This window comes from Orcinus orca, chromosome 15 (genome assembly GCF_937001465.1).
Source record: "Orcinus orca chromosome 15, mOrcOrc1.1, whole genome shotgun sequence".
NCBI classification, from domain to species: Eukaryota; Metazoa; Chordata; class Mammalia; order Artiodactyla; family Delphinidae; genus Orcinus; species Orcinus orca.
This window is the reverse complement of record NC_064573.1, coordinates 74,588,186-74,605,159: the sequence shown is the minus strand read 5'-3', so window position 1 is coordinate 74,605,159 and position 16,974 is coordinate 74,588,186. Positions and strand designations below refer to the sequence as shown.

General features: G+C 50.3%; 1 protein-coding gene across 10 annotated transcripts in view; it reads left to right on the top strand.

Annotated features, from left to right (window-relative positions):
• Positions 1 to 16,974, top strand: part of TPCN1 (two pore segment channel 1) — a 64,171-nt gene that overhangs the window by 14,149 nt on the left and 33,048 nt on the right. For 5 of the 10 annotated variants that reach the window (XM_033408724.2, XM_004281455.3, XM_033408725.2 and 2 more), the window contains one exon: positions 16,618 to 16,745. The exons of 1 other annotated variant lie outside the window; for it this stretch is intronic. In XM_033408724.2, coding sequence (XP_033264615.1) covers positions 16,618 to 16,745 — 128 coding nt within the window. Of the gene's footprint in view, positions 1 to 209; positions 7,566 to 16,617; positions 16,746 to 16,974 lie in introns of those variants that run through there. 4 more of the 10 variants (XM_033408726.2, XM_049697754.1, XM_033408728.2 and 1 more) reach the window with 4 other exon arrangements.

Genomic DNA, 16,974 nt, shown 5'->3' with positions numbered 1-16,974 from the left:
TTCAGTGGAGAAAAGGAGGGTTGAATTCTGTTCTCATAACCGCCCTCCGTGGACTGAGGAATTGTCATTTTGGATTACAACTGGGGTGTTTGGATGACAAATTAAAAAAAAAAATATATATATATATATTTTTTTTGGGGGGGTACACGGGCCTCTCACTGTTGTGGCCTCTCCCATTGTGGAGCACAGGCTCTGGACGCGCAGGCTCAGCGGCCATGGCTCACGGGCCCAGCTGCTCTGCGGCATGTGGGATCTTCCTGGACCGGGGCACGAACCCGTGTCCCCTGCATCGGCAGGCGGACTCTCAACCACTGCGCCACCAGGGAAGCCCTAAAAATATTTTTTTTAGATCTCTTTCCCTGTGTATTTTAGCTATAGCACAAGCAAGCGCATGATACGGTAGCAGCATCTTTTTTTTTTTTTTTAAAGGCGTGATTTAGGGGCTTTGTTTTTCCCTGGAAGACTCAGTTATGTTTGGGGAGTCTCCCAGGTGAACATTTGGTGACTTCAGCCTGCCTTTGGAACAACACTAGCAAATATCTCCCATGAGTGCTCTGTGGGCTCCACCCCTGCACCCTGGCCCAACAGTGAATCCAGGAGCTACAAATCAGAGCATCCTTTCTGCTACCTTAAAGTAGAAGTCTTCCCCAGAGCCATTCTTGCTGTTCTCTCACTGGAGGCAGCAAGCACTATTACAACTGATTGCAGCTGGAAACACTGTGTACAGTAATGTTAACATAAGCGGTCGCTCCTACGAGCCCTTGTGAAGTAACAGTATTTATGCCCATTTTTCAGATGTGCAATTCGATGGGTGGGGAGGGAAGTGACCTGCACAGGCAGACAGTGGAGCCGTGGGCCTCGTTTGTCATCAGTGTTGGTGGGCTGCTGTGTGCCTAGCACACCCCTGGGGAAGGCAGGTTTGTGGGTCCCTCTTGCTCTCGGATCACAGACCTGCCACCTCTGTTTTCAGGCCTTGCCCAGAGGGAACATTTCTCCATCCAAGCTCTAGTGGCTTTGAAACTTTCATTAACTTCAGAGTATAGATAAGGAAACCATAAACTCAGACCCGTTCACTTGGTGAGGGTTAGGCCAAGTTCTTGGATCAAATGAAAATGAAGACCTTGAATGCTAAGTCCTCTGATCCACCTTCCCAACCTGGCCCCCATCCACGTGGCAGTGGCCCCAGCACTTTCCAGGCCATGAGAAATTCCACCTCAGTTATACCTCTGGCTGACGGGCCTTCATTCTTGCACTACCCCTCCCAGAAATTAGACCCAATAAGCAAAAGTCTTAAACGTAGGGCTGTTCATACCATCTCATTTATTTATTTATTTTTTGGCTGTGCCACGCGGCGTGCGAGATCTTAGTTCCCCGACCAGGGATCGAACCCGTGCCCCCTGCATTGGGAGCATGGAGCCTTAACCGCTGGACTGCCAGGGGAGGTCCCCTATCATCTCGTTTATTTAACAGTCACATAATCTCACATTTTTTTCATTTGAACCACTTTCACTACCAAACCTTCCCCTGGCTGCTGTCTCTTGCTTCTGGTCTATCCCCACTCCATATTTCTTCAGCCGAAGATCTTGTACTGTTTCCATGGAGGCTTCCCTAACCGCCCCTAACCGGTTGGGGTAGTGGCTGCACTTCTACACCTTCGCATCCTCTGAATACACTGCGCGGGAGGCCCACTTGCTCCCTAGCACCTGCACGTGACAGGTTTGATTCATGTCTCACGTACTGAATCAGGGTTTGCTTTGTGCCTGAGTAGGTGCTATTGTTTTGGGTCCTGATGTGCCTGTTTCTGGGAGCACAAGTTTTTGCAAAGTCATGGACCACGTCTTCTCTGCACACACCCAGGGCACTTAATAACAGACTCCCATGAAGTAACATATCTGGGAGTGAGTCACTAGGTTCCCAAAACACCCAGGATCCCAAGTGACTCTGTTTGTCACAGCTTACCCAGCCCCTGGAACCATCTGGCGTGACCAGGAGACTCATTCACGTGTGATCAGGTCAGAACTAGGCCGGGCGGGGCCTGGCCCCTGCTTGCCCTAGGAGCAGCCTACTTTGGGGATGTCTTTGGTCTCTGCTTTCGGAGTTCTCCGGGGTGCACACGTCTCATAATTGCCATGTCAGCCCCGGGGTGGTGTGGTCCCACCTTCCCTCACCTCTGAGCTCGCCCCTCCACCACCCCACCCCTCGTAGGCCACCTCTCCCTCTTGTTAATCTCTCTTTTTGTTAGACTGGGATTTTATTTATTTGCTTTTTCTTATTCTCTGAGCTCTTGCTGGAAATCAGCTCGGGCAGAGTGACTGTGCTCAGCGCTGGCTCATGGCTTGGAGCCACTCCAGGCTGCCGGCTGCGTCGGCTTTCCCTTGTGGGTGAGCGTCGACGAACATGATGCCTTTCCTCTGCGACACCCCAGGGTCCCCTCTTCTTGCCGGCTCGGCTGCTCGCACTTGGCTGGCCTGCCTTTTCGTTGTGAATGGCAGTTTTTCCTGCGCATCCTGGACCCTGTCTGGCCACCTCGATGGGGCTCAGACTTTCTCAGTTGCAGAGCCTGCTCAGCCTTCAGACCAGTTGAGCTGTTTGCTTTTGCTGCGTGTTTTGTGCTGTTCCCTTTTGGAGCTCAGACACTGTCCCGGGGTGGGCAGGGGCTCCCAAGTCTGGAGACGGGGATAGCTTGGGAGAATCCTCAGGTTGTTAGACATGTGTGTGTGTTGGGAGAGTGATCGTACGTGCTGCTGATGTAGTGTGTTCTGACATTTCTTCAGAGTCTCTTGGTCTGTAGCAAAGGATGGGGTTGAATTTCTACTGTCATCTCTCAGCAGCTGTGCAAACTTAAAGGAGGAGCTAAGCTTCGGTTTCTCCCTGAGTTTCACTTTCTTCAGCTGTAAAACGGGGAGAAGAACATCTCCATTCAGGGTTGACATAAAGATTAAATGGGAAATTCCATATAACATCTCCCGGTACCATCTCAGTAGGTGGAAACTCTAACTAATAGTAAAGTATCAGGGTTTCATTTTCAACAAAGTAGCGATGATGCCCTTTCTAGAGCCTCTGAGTAGGTAATCTAAGGACTCCGCGTTGAGGACTTGAGCTTGCCCTTCCTTTTATTAAATCCTTCCTCTTAAGGAATGTTAATTGGGTTTTGGATTTTCTTAGGGATCCCGTGGTGGCGAATGGGGGAACCATATGTTAATTTCCTTGACCGTCCAGGGGCACTGCAGAGACAATTCAACTGAAGTAGCCCCACCTCCTGCCCACTCTTTAGGATGGCTTTTTGGTTTCCATTGTATTTTTCTTTATTCACGATGCCTCTTTTGCGCTCTCTTCCCCACTCGACAGAAAGGGAACCGAGGAGGAGGAAGAGGAGGCCGAGCCCAGTGCCCGGCCACCGACTGCACAGGCTCTCAGGCCCTGCCGGCTCCCCTGGGAGCAGCACCCACCAGGCCAGCCTGGGTCCTGGAGAAGTGGCGTGCCCAGGCCATCAAACTCTCTGCGGGTTGTAGACTTCCTCCTGACATGTCACTCCCCCAAGGCGCCTGTGCCTCCCGCCCGTCTTACCCCTTGTTGCCGCTCTTCTGAGTATAGCCACCAGCTCACAGGAGATCCAGATGGTGGGCTGTGGCCAGTGTTCATGGGAGCCGGGTCCAGTCAGCCCCCCAGGCACTCCCAGGTAGGGGCTAGAGCAGACCTCTGATCAGTAGCCACGTGGAGAACGAGTCTCATGGCCAGACTTGTTCCCCTGAGCACCACTTATCCGCTGACCCGCTGCAGAGGCCCAGGGAGCGCCAGCGTGCCGTGAAAAATGCCTTTGTCTCCGTTTGCTGTTGTGCTGCTTCCATCCCCATCCCTGTGCGTTTCACAATTAGCATCTCCAGTGCTTCCAAGTGAATACAGGACAGATGTTCGCACAGGTGCTGCCCTCTTTACTGGGTAAACAGAGTGGAGTTGGCATGTTTTTCTGTGTGTGTGTGTGTGTGTGTGTGTGTGTGTGCGCGCGCGCGGGTGCAAAGTAGGCCTTGGAGATGGTTGTAGTGTTTACAAATGTTTTCTCAAAGCATCCGATGCACTTTTGCACGTGGTAGGTGCTCAATAAATACTTCGTGATGAGTTATTAGTGGGAATAAAAGCCTTTTGTTTCATAAAAAACCCAGGGGCCCGGGAGCAGGAACTACAATTCCAAGTCAAGCCTTGAAATTCACAGACTAAAGAAGATGGAAATCATTTCCAGCCTCACCAAGAAATTATCTGCCAGCATCTGGCAAACCCCTTCTTCTCTCTTTGCCTTGGTGGAGGGTGGTGGTGGGTTGTGTAGCAGTGGCAAGGCATGGTTCTTCACGTGCAGGGTGGTCAGGACAATCAGTGCAGGTGACCCCAGCGGCTCCTGGCAAGTTAACTGCTCTGTAAACACGAGCTCACCATGGCTCCTCCGGGGAAAGGACCTTGCCCTTTTGCCTGTGCAGAATGTAGATGGGATTACAGTATAACTGAGAATGCCCTCCCGGCCTGCGTTTTTCCGATTGGCACACCTGGTCCAACTGCTCTGCTGGTAAAACCCAGCAGCTCAAGTCCAGTCTCCTTAACATGGCTTACAGCCCACCCGCTGCTCCTGCCTCACAAAAGAGTCAGGCTGCTGGGCTCAAACCCCAGCCTGGCCCCTTTCTTGCTCTGTGACCTTGGGCAAATCACTTAGCCTCTCTGGGCCTTAATTTCCCCTTCTGGAAACTGAAGGTATTAATAGTCTCTAGTTCATGGGGCTTTTTATACTTAAAAGAATTAACAAACGTAAAGCACTGAGTGTGAGCTGTTATTCTTGTTCTCATTCCCACACACCAGCCTTATCTCTGGCTTCAGAATTACCGAACCCTCTGCAGTTTCCCAGACATCCCCTGCTATTTGCTTCTCTGTGCTTTATGCATGACCTTCCTGTTTCTGGAATGTACCCCTCACCCCATCCCCATCCCCCTTTTGAACACCTTTTCATCCCTCCTCCTTTCAAAGCCAGCACGGGTATCGCCCCTGAATCCCTCTCTGCCTCTTTTCTCCAGCCCCCGGGGATGGTCGTTGTCATCACATCCTTTTCTAGGCTGTTGTAACTAACAAGTGCCTTTAACGCACCAGAATCACATCCCTTCTTCTGCCTCCTGATTGTGAACTCCGTGAGGGCAAAGTTCATGGTTTTACGTTTTCAAATCCAACACCTAACTCAATGCCTGGTATACAGTAGGTGCTGAGGAAATGTCTCCTCAAATGAAACCATATTTGTTTGCATCTAGAAGGTCAGCCTTTTAAAAACTTGCCCCTCCCCTTTTCTCCCCCAAATAACCGCATGATTTATTAAGACTAGAGACTTGCTCTCAAGGTCACATTTGCAACCTCAGGGTGTGAGTTCCCTGCGTGGCCAGTTTGAGGGTGGGCCCCTGGGACAGCAGTTGCTACTCTAAATTACCAAGAGATGCTTATTTTCTGGGCCCCTCCCAATAGTCTGTTGTTTCTGATCTTCACCCCTCCCGACTTTCTGTACATCTCTGTTTATAGCTGCTGCTCTCAACTTGCTACCCAGTTCAAGTCCCTTCCATGGCTGGCCTTGTGTATCTGCAGGGAATCCCTCTGGATTTGGCCACGTAGGTCCCTGTCAGCTGGCCAGAAACAGAGTTGGAGGTGGCGCAGGGCGTTATCCAGGCTAGTTCCAAACCAGGGCTCCTTCTAGAACAGTGCTTGACCCAGTACCGGCCTGGGTGAGCCTTTCATCTTTCCTTTCCTCCTCTGGCTTAAGCCTTTGGAAGGACAGGTTTTGGGCTTGAGGCCAGCGATTCAACTGGGAGGGCTGCACGCCAGCTCTCGCCTTTGTGGAGGTTAGTCTATTTGTCCGGAGTTCTGCCTGGGTTTACAGCCTCTCCTAACGTGCGTTGATGACGCGGGTTTACCTCCCAGGCCATCGTGCCGTCAGTCGTCAGCAGAGAAGTCTCGAGCAGAAGGAAATGTGCGCCCTGCTTTCTTTCGGGGTAGTGGCTTTTGCCTGATTTTTATCTGGGGGCCTTTAAAGAGCCACAGCAGGCACAGAAGCAGGGCGGCGACGCCGTGCCTGGAAAACTCATCAGCGTCCCTCTGGTTTGTGTTCCTCCCCTTCAGGCCTTTTCCCAGGGAGTGGGGCTCTCAGCGACAACTGGCAGACGGGTGATTGCTCGTTGTCATTCTGGGGGCACTGGTGTCCGGAGGGCTCCAAGTGCTTTGTGGGTATTCGCATTTGTTTCTCAGATGCCCAGGTGCACAGTTGGCACCAGTCCCGGTTAATGGATGAAGAAACTGAGGCTCTGGGGATCAAGATCGTGAACCAAGGGCTGGGAGGGGCACAGCTGGGAGCGAACTTGGGTGTTCAGGGCTACGTTTTGTCTTGAAGAGGATGTGCGGGATGTGTGTGTGTGTGAACGCATAAGGTTGTGTATGTGTAAGAGAATGAGAATGAAAAGGAGGGAGGATTGAATGGGGTGGGGTCCTCAGTATAAACCTGCCTAAGAACAGTCACTGCCTTGCAGTCTTTCTGATCAGAACTACCTCCCACGAGGAGCTCATATGCCTTCTGTCCAAAGCAACCTCTTGCCCAGGCCCCAAAGGAAGGCCGCAGTGATTTACCCAGCCCTAGCGGACCCTGCGCTCGCTGGACGGGGGGGCTGGGTCACAGAAGCCCTCCTCACCTGCCCGTTCTTTCCCTCTCCTCCCTGGCTCCACTTCATAGCCGGCATATGGAAACTGTTTCTGTTTACCCAGTGCCACCAGGATGCTGCAGCACGTGGAAATCTTGGATTCCCCACAGGGTCGTTTCAGAGGCCGCATGCAAAGCAGCCAGCTGTTTTGCAGGGAGCCTCTGGGCCCTGTTACATCAGCTTGGAGGAAAACGTTACCATCTGTGCAAACAGGTCATCCTGGTTTGTCTGCCTGTCCTCTGTGTGGGGAACTTCTCTCCTACTTGGAGTTCTTTTGTTGTTGTTATTGTTGTTTTGTATTCCAATGCCTGTCAGTTCAGCAGTTTCTTTCTGTTCCTTCTCCTCTATGTTCATCTCCCTGGGCTGACTGCCAGGATGCAGGGAGGGCAGTTAAGGGGTTGGTGATGCATAAATCTTTAGTGGCGAAGGTCGTTGGGCCTGAAAAGGCTGCAGGCTGGTTTCACAGGAGAGTTCTCTGCCCAGGGCACCCGAAGTGCAGAACAAAGTGTTTCTCTTTGGGGGTTGGGGTTGGGGGGACTTGCCCTAGAGGCTCCGAATGGGATCTTCCTGGTTGCCAAGAATGTTCCTGGTCAGCTTCCCCTGGCCCTTCTCCTGCGAGCGGAGAAGCTGGTTTGCTGTGGGAGCCAGAAGACTGCCGCTCCCACCCTCCTGCGCTGCTGTGTATCGTTTTTTTCCTCCTTCTTCCCGCCCGTTTCTGGGCCAGCTGCCTCCCAGGAAAGACGGAAATGCAGAGGCGAGGGCCGGCCATCATGTTCCTGGACGAGGCGGCGGATGGCCAGCTCCCCGACAGCCCCGTCGTGAGGTCATCCCACCTCCTCCAGCTGGGCCCTTGCGGTATGCCTTGACCTTGCCTTTCCAGCTCGTCTGGAGACACCCACCCTGCTCTGGGCGAGCACGGTGCCAAAGTCAGAGGTCGAACGTGTTGATTCTTATGTGGTCTCTGACAACCACTGGTGTGAGGGCTGGTCCCTGATCACAGGAGGGGGCTGGACCTGGGGTGCTGTGTGAGAGCCCTCCAGACCGCCTTGTTGTCCAGACTTTCCCTGTGCAGGGGATGCCCCGAAAGTTGCATCATCAACTTTCACCTGGAGACCCGGGGGCCGCTGTTTCTCCCAGCAAGTGCAGATTTGGCCCAGGTGGGTAGGATTAGGCCAGTGGCTTATTCTTTGATTTGTCTCACAGCTGTGCACCAGCAATTACACAGTGGCAGACAGTGGGCGTCAGACCACTGTCCACATTACTCTAGTGAGGGATGAGTGACCAGTGTTTGCGGTGGGGAAGCTCTAGGAGGGGAGCCAGGAGGCCCAGGTGCAGAGCTGGCTCTCTGACGGGTCAGCCCTGTTGCGCAGGCACACCTGCCCTCCCTGGCCTCAGTTTCCCATCTCTAAGAGACAGGCATTCAATTAAGTGGTCTCTGTGATCCATTTCAGACCTGACCATCATCCTTTCTAAGACCCCAGACCTGACACTCATCGTTTCTAAGATGAGCCTCAGAAAGTACTCAGGTCCACGCAGGGAAGCCCCGTAGCCCATAGAGCACGCTATGCTCTGCTCTGTGGTTTAGCATGGGGATTCTCAGCACAGAACCTGCTGATCTTCTAACTGTGTGAGACCCGGGCAAGTTCACAGATCTCTCTGGGCTTCCATTGCCTCATCTGTAAAATGGGCACAATAATGGTCGCCACCTCATAGGGTTATTGTGAGTATGAAATTTATAGAAATATATACATTTATATAAATACATAAATAAATATATGGTGCTGAGAATAGCCTGGCACACAGAATATGCCCTGTAAGTGTGTTTGTTATTTCAGCAGAAGCTGAGTTGATGAGGTTTGGGCTACATAGATTTGTGGGGCTGAGGTTAGGTAGGGTAGGGGAGAGACCTGTGTGCTGAAGAAGACCCTGTCACCCTCTCGGTGCAGCGAGGCAGTGTTGGTGGAAGGCTTCTGGTAGCCAGCAGGATCCAAGCGGCTGGGCTCTGCACCAGGTGTGGCATGGCCGGCCCCATGGGTGGTTCATGAATTGGGAGTCATTTTTAAAGCCATCTGCACCCCCTTGCCTGTCCCCCTCACCGTCTTTACGTATCTGTAAATTCATAGATGCTGTGAATTGCAAAGGCAGCTGGTCCAACTTGCCGCTTGCTGGGGGAACCTCCCTCTGTTGAAGCCTCCTCTTGAGGCCCCGTGTTGATGGCGTATGTGCTGCCTTGGCAGACAGGCGCCCCCAGAGGGCAGGGACTATCCAGGTACCTCCAGTCCCTAGCCAGGGCCCCCAGCACCTAGGAGCTGCACTCCGCCCCTGGGGATGCCCATCAAAACAACGAGTAGAACAATGCCATTCATTGTTGGTTTTAAAATATTTTTATTAAGAATTCTTTCTTTTTTTTAAAAAAATTATTTATTTATTTATTTATGGCTGTGTTGGGTCTTCGTTTCTGTGCGAGGGCTTTCTCTAGTTGCGGCGAGCGGGGGCCACTCTTCATCACGGTGCGCGGGCCTCTCACTATTGCGGCCCCTCTTGTTGCGGAGCACAGGCTCCAGACGTGCAGGCTTAGTTATTGTGGCTCACGGGCCCAGTTGCTCCGCGGCACGTGGGATCTTCCCAGACCAGGGCTCGAACCCGTGTCCCCTGCATTGGCAGGCAGATTCTCAACCACTGCGCCACCAGGGAAGCCCAAGAATTATTTCTAACTTACAGATCACATGAGGAATAAAATGACAAACACATATGTACCCAGCGCCACCAGAGCTTAGTGCTTACTTAATTTTAATAAATCAAACATGACAGAGTTAAAGCCCCCTTTGCCCAGTGCAATTGGGGGCAGCTCTTTTTTTTTTTTTTTAAGATTCTTTTTTCGATGTGGACCATTTTTAAAGTTTTTATTGCATTTGTTACAATATTGCTTCTGTTTTATGTTTTTGGTTTTTTTGGCCACGAGGCATGTGGGGTCTTAGCTCCCTGACCAGGGATTGAATCCGCACCCCCTGCATAGGAAGGTGAAGTCTTAACCACTGGACCGACCGCCAGGGAAGTCCCGGGGGCAGCTCTTGTAGTTAGAAAAGCCTTCCTGGGATCTGGTGGAAATGCCCGTCCTGTGACATCTCCTCCCAAGTCCTTGTTCTGCCCTTTGTAGCCTCACAGCATGTCTCCTCACACCTGCCAGCCACCAGGTGTGATCTGTGACTGGAGAGCGTACGTTTTGCCTCTGTGATGCTTGCTGTTGCATGGGGACCCCGGCATCCTAGTGCTTGGCAGTAACCAGCTGCCCTCTGAGGATCTACATGGCCTTTAGGAGTTTGGGAAGGAACAGGAAATGGAGAGAGATGCAGTAGGAGCCGGATCCTAAAGACCCTTGCTGAGTCTGACGTCTTTCCCGAGGGCGAGCTATTGAAAGATTGTTAAGCACCTGAGGGATAGGATCAGATTTACGCTTTACCGACTTCATCCTGCAGCGAGACTCCCCCGCGGTCAGGGAAAGGCCCAGGCAGCGAGAACCAGCCTGAAGGCTGTTGCTGACCTTTAGGTGAAAGGCAGGAGGCTCCAGTGAATGTGGGGAGTGGAGATGGATTAGAGAGAAGAGACCCTCCCAGACCTGGCGACTTATAGGCCATGGGGGGGTGGGGGGAAGGTGATGTGAAAGATTTCCGGCCGTGAGGACCGTCCTCCCAAGGCAGCTGGAAGGCTGGTCTGTCTCCCTGTCCCAGGGGTCCTTGTGGATTTCAGAGACTGGATGGAATTGTTGTTTGTGCATTGGGGGAGAAGACTGTCTCTCACCCAAACCAGGACCCTTCAAGATACCAAAGGTTGGGCTTCCCTGGTGGCGCAGTGGTTGAGAGTCCGTCTGTTGATGCAGGGGACACGGGTTCGTGCCCCGGTCCGGGAAGATCCCACATGCCGTGGAGCGGCTGGGCCCGTGAGCCATGGCCGCTGAGCCTGCGCATCCGGAGCCTGTGCTCCGCAACGGGAGAGGCCACAACAGTGAGAGGCCCGCGTATCGCCAAAAAAAATAATAAAAGATACCAAGGGTCACCTGCTCCCAGGCAAAAGCCATTGGTGTGAGTGAGGTGGAAGTGGCAAGGATTGGCCTGCACTGGGGGATGCTGTAGCGTTCCCCCGCCCACCCCCCATCACAGTGGTGTATGGTGTAAGTGATGGGGGCAAAGGGGAGAAGTTGAGGAGGACCATGTGCCTTCTCCCCACCAGGATGGGCCTGAGAGAGCTCCCGGGCGGGAGGCAGAAACTGGATCAATTTGCTGAGACCCCTACATGAGAAGAAGGGCTCGGAAGGCTTACACGGGGGTCTCCAAGGCAGGGGCTCCTGCAGATGCTTATGTCTAGCACGGGCTGGGAAAATGGCACTAATGTCCGCTGCCATCTGTGCCAGCCTGTCGCCGCCCACCCCGCACCAGCACCGCTATTTATTCGACCTAGGGCTGCTGTGTCGCGGGCGCTGGCTCCTGCCGTGCTGTGCAAAGGTCATGGAGGACAGGGCGCAGGCGCACAAGCTCCCAGCTCCATCCAGATGCCGGCAGGCGTCTTTCTCCTACTTGGGAGTCACGTTTTGGCTCATGCTTCCCTGGTCCATGTGAGCGGGTGGAGGAAGGTGGTTTGACCTTCTCCTGTCTCTGCCTAGGGCTTAGTTCTTTCAGAAATGGGCACTGGGATCAGAGTTGGGAAATGTTGGCATTGGTAGAGCAGGACCAGGATGATCAAGGGCTGGCTGCAGCCAGATGTCCTGCCTTCTACCTGTTACTCCATTTACTGCTGCGCTATATATATATATATTTTTTTTTTTTTTCTTTTTTTTGCGCTACGCGGGCCTCGCTGTTGTGGCCTCTCCCGTTGCGGAGCACAGGCTCCGGACGCGCAGGCTCAGTAGTTGTGGCTCACGGGCCCAGCCGCTCCGCCGCATGTGGGATCTTCCCGGACCGGGGCACGAACCCGCGTCCCCTGCATCAGCAGGCGGACTCTCAACCACTGTGCTACCAGGGAAGCCCCCGCTGCTATATTTTTAATCCTTTCGGCACTACCTTGTCCTCCTTTTCGGGTTTCGAATCCTTGAGAGGCATGCAGCCTACCAATTAGAAGCTAACCAGCCTAGTTTGGTATCCAAGCCCTTCTTCTCGCTGGCTGCATGACCCCAGGAAGGTACTTAACCTTCTGCACCTTAATCTCCTCAAGTCTGAATTGGGAATAATAATATTACCTTCTTCATAGGATTGCTGTGAGAATTAAATAGCTTGATTGGTAGAAAGTACTCAGGTATGTATCAGTTATCTATTGCTGTATAACGAACCAGCCCCAAACACAGCACCTTAAGACGAAGACATCATTTATTCTGCTCGTGAGTCTGCAGTTTGGGCAGGGCTTGGGGGAGGGGCAGCTTCTCTGCCCCACACAGTGACTGGGGCTGGGGGTCTGTTTGTGAGATGACTTATTCAGCCTGACCAACAAGTTGGTGCCGGCTGCTTCCTGGCAGCTCAGCTGGGCTGTGGACTGGGCGCCTTGATTCTCCTCCGTGGGCCTCTCTCACAACATGGTGGCTGCGTTCCAAGAGCAAGAGACCCAAGAGAAGAAGGTAGAAGCATTTTGACGACTTAGCTTTGGAAGTCATAAGCATTACTTCCTCTATCCTCTGTTGGTCAAGACGGTCACAAAGCCTCACCTGGTTTCAGGAGGAGGAGACATAGTCTCTACCTCTTTGTAGGGAGGTGGCAGGGTTCTAGAAGAGCATGTAGTATGAAAGATAATGCTGTGGCTATCTTTGGGAAAAAAATCTGCCACAGAATAGATTTTGACACGTAATAAGCGATCCATAGGTATTTGCTACCACTAGTTTAAAACCATTCTCTGCTGTCCTTCACCGCAGACTTGTCTTTCTTAGAGGGTGGGAGTGTAGCATAGTGGTTAAATGCAGCGGCTCTGGAGGGGCGCTGCCTGGGGTTAAATCCTGGCTCAGCCCTTTACAGCTGTGTGACCTTGGGCAAGTTGTTAACCTCTCTGTGCAGTAGGATTTATGCTAGTGTGTATCTTATGGGATGGTAAGGATTACGTGAGTTAATCAGCATGGAGCACTTAGCACAGAGCAAGTAGTGTTAACTCATTACTTTTCTTATATCCTTCACTGGTGCAGTCCCTTCCAGAAAGACTGTCCTAGTTACACATGCTAGCAATGGAGCTCAATCCAGAGTAGGTTTGTGAACTGGAAGTCCCTTCGCTTCCAGACGCACAAAGTTGGGAGGGGAGAAAAAGAACTATACTGTCGTAAGAGTCTTATACTAGACATGAAGTGGTCTCTTGATGGTAGACGTGATAAATCTAAAATGTATACTATAAACCCCAGAGCAACCTCTGAATAACAAAAGAAAGCATTGTAGCTAATAAGCCAACAAGGAGATAAAATGGAACCATAAAAAAGATACGGTCATCCAAAAGAAGGCAGAAAACAAGAACAAAGAACAGGTGTGGCACATATGCGATAAATTGCAAGATGATATATTTAAGCCTAATCATATTAGTAATTACTTAACTGTAAATAATCTAAATACTCCAATTAAAAGGCAGAGTTTTTCGGATTGGGAGAAAGGAGCAAGACCAAACTCTATGCTGCCTACAGGAAACAAAGTTTAAATATAAAGACACAAAGAGGGAACTCCCTGGTGGTGCAGTGGATAAGTCTCCATGCTCCCAATGCAGGGGGCCTGGGTTCTATCCCTGGTCAGGGAACTAGATCCCGCATGCATGCCGCAACTAAGAGTTTGCATGCCACAACTAAGGAGCACACCTGGTGCAACCAAAAAAAAAAAAAAATGTTTCTCCTTTAAAAAAAAAAAAGACACAAAGAGATTAAAAGAATGGAAAAAGCTACACTAATCACTAATTCAAAGAAATAATCAAAACTGGAGTAGACATATTAATCAGAGATAAATATTTGTATATTTATGTAAACTCTCAAAATTCAAAAAGAAGAAAATAACCTAATAAATAAGCAGGTAAACTACTGAAGCCCGTGCGCCTAGAGCCCGTGCTTCACAACGAGAAGCCACCGCAATGAGAAGCCTGTGCACCGCAACGAAGAGTAGCCTCTGCTTGCTGCAACTAGAGAAAGCCCGCACACAGCTACGAAGGCTCAACACAGCCGTAAATGAATAAATAGGTAAATAAATACAAATTTTTAAAAATTTTTTAAAAATAAAAACCTTCCAAAGAAAAGGAAAGAAAAAGGTAAAAGAAAGATTTGGAGACACTTCAGTTAAGTTGTACAAATGGCAAATAAAGATATGGAAGGATGCTCAACATTATTAGTCATTAAGGAAACACAAAGTAAAAGCATTGGAATTAAAACAATGCAGTACCATCACAACCTTTTAGAATAGTTGACTGAGAAAACTGAGCATGTCAATTGTTGGTGAGGAGGTAGAGGACCTGCAACTCTCATTCACTGCTAGTGGGAATGTAGAATGGTACAATCAATTTGGAAAACAGTTTGGTAGTTTTGTAAAAAATTAAATGTATGATCTAGCTATTTCAGCCCTAGGTATTTACCCCAAAGAAATGAAAGCTTTGTCCATACCATACCCTGTACGTGAATGTTCATAGCAGTCATTTGAAATAGCGAAACCCTGGCAGCAATCTAAATGTGAATGGATAAACTGTGGTACATCCATGCAATGGAATACTACTCAGCAATAAAACAGAATGGACTACTGATGCACCCTATAATATGGATGAATTTAAAATACTTATGCCGGGGCTTCCCTGGTGGCGCAGTGGTTGAGAGTCCGCCTGCCGATGCAGGGGACACGGGTTCGTGCCCCGGTCCGGGAAGATCCCACATGCTGCGGAGCGGCTGGGCCCGTGAGCCATGGCAGCTGAGACTGCGCGTCCAGAGCCTGTGCTCCGCAACGGGAGAGGCCACAACAGTGAGAGGCCCGCGTACCGCAAAAAAAAAAAAAAAAAAAATTATGCCGAGTGAAAGAAGCCAAACAAAAGAGTACATACTGTGATGCTGTTTACATAAAATTTTAAGAGATGCGGGTTCGTCTGATCGTGACAGAAAGCAGATGAGCGGTTGCCTGAGGATGGATGGGTGGGGGGGAGGGCTTGAAAGGGTGACGGTTATATTACCTTGATTGTATTTAGTAATGGTTTCGCGAGTGTGTACGCATGTCAACACATATCAAATTGAATACTTTAAATATGTGCAGTTTATTGTGTGTCAAATATATCTCAGTAAAAGTATTTAAAACTCGGTAGAGAAGAGCTTTGCAGAGGGCAGACCTGACTGCCCTTGCTTAGCAGTTCAAAGTCAGAAGGGCCAGTTGTGACCCAACAGCCCTTTGAACCCTGCCAGTTTGCTCTCCTTTCCCGCTTGGTTGTGAGCTCTACACATCTGCTCCCAGCCACTGTGCATGACTCATTAGCCAAACATTTGATTCTTACCCTCCCATCGGTGGGTCATTGGGAATGTGGGTTAGGGGAACCCAATTCTCATCCTAGATTCTCTTCTTCCCAATAAATTCACAAAGCTGAGAGTCATTTCTCGGTGCCGTCGCATATGTCAGTGGAGACACCTGAGTGTTATGACGAGCCCAACCCAAACAGGCTTCAGTGTAAAAGGATATTTGTGGGCTCAGACTTCAGAAACGCTACGAGGTAGATTTGGGGCACAGCTTGATCCCAGGGATGTAACTCGGGCAGGTTTTCCCCAGGTCGTGGCAGAGGCAACCGCCAGCAGCAACAGGGAAAGAGCCCCTCCTTTCTAACTGGTCCAGGAAAAGTTCCAAGTTCAGCCCTCATTGGCCAGGCTTGGGTCAGCACCGCTGCCTGAACCATCGCCTGTCCTGGGGGGCTGAGGGGATCTCATTGCACTGGATCATCTGCCTGGGGGCCAGGGGTGGCGTTGGCCAGAGCCAAAGAATATGGACAGAAGGTAGGGAGAGGATGTCCTTCAAAAGCAGATGGGGCTGTGTTACTGCAAGGAAAGGGCATGGATGTCAGCAGGGAAAAGCCACAGAGGACACTGCACCAGTGAAAAACTCCAGTTGGTTTTATTTTTTGACAAGGTAGTATATTAACACGCTTCCAAAAGTCAGAAGTAATCAAAAAGATCACTCCCTCTGACTGACTTCTACACTGTTCCCTACATCCGTTGTAGGCAATCAATTTCATCGAGTTCTAATTTGTTCTTCCTGTTTCTTTTGTTAAGTAGATACGTCTGTGTTTTCTTGTTTTCTCCCTTTCTTACACAAAAGATAGCATACAGTGTGTGCTTTTTTTGTACTTGCTTTTTTTCACTTAACAAGAGAAGGAAAAACTCTTCAAAATTGAGGTATGGTTGATGTACAATATGTAAGTTTCAGGTGTATAACATAGTGATACACAATTTTTAAAGGTTATGCTTCATTTATAGTTATTATAAAATATCCTCTGCTGCACAGTATACCCCTGTAGCTTACTTATTTTATACATAGTAGTTTGTATCTCTTAATCCCTATCCCTATCTTGCCCCTCCCCCCTTCCCTCTCCCTACTAGTAACCACTAGTTTGTTCTCGATTTCTGAGTCTGCTTTTTTTGTTTATATTCAATAGTCTGTCTTATTTTTTAGATTCCACATATAAGTGATATCATAAAGTATTCGTCTTTCTCTGTCTGACTTATCTCACTAAGCATAATACCCTTCGTGTCCATCCATGTAAGAAAAACATTTTTAACTAGGCATACTAATTCTTGCTGTCATTAGTACACGGGATGGTGCGTTGACTTACAGTTAATAGGATATGTGTGTGAGCATACGAGGTGACTGCCAACCTTTTCTCTTGGTGAATGGTGTCTTTATTCTCTTAAGCCTGGGTTGTAAGTGAATCTCCTCTTGCAATGCAGATGGAGGCAAATATGCCGTCCATGACTCCTGCACCCCCAATCTGAGCTCAGGGGGCGAGAGTTCCCCCTCCAGCCTCACCGGACACAACTGGGAGATGAATTATCAAGAGGCAGCAATCTACCTCCAGGTGAGTATCTTCCGGTCAGGACCTGGCCATTCTTGGCCCCTGTTGGTGGAGTAGGATAGCCAGGGTTCTGTTGGGCGCCCAGCAACTCAATTCTGGCTCAGTGCTCCGTGTGTGAGCTTCTCATCTCCTAAGATCAGGCTGGGAGAGCCAACCCGATTGTGCCCACACGGAAGGGTGATGTGAACGGGCTTGTTCTCGGGACCCCCAGTTTGTGGCTCTGCCTGCCCCC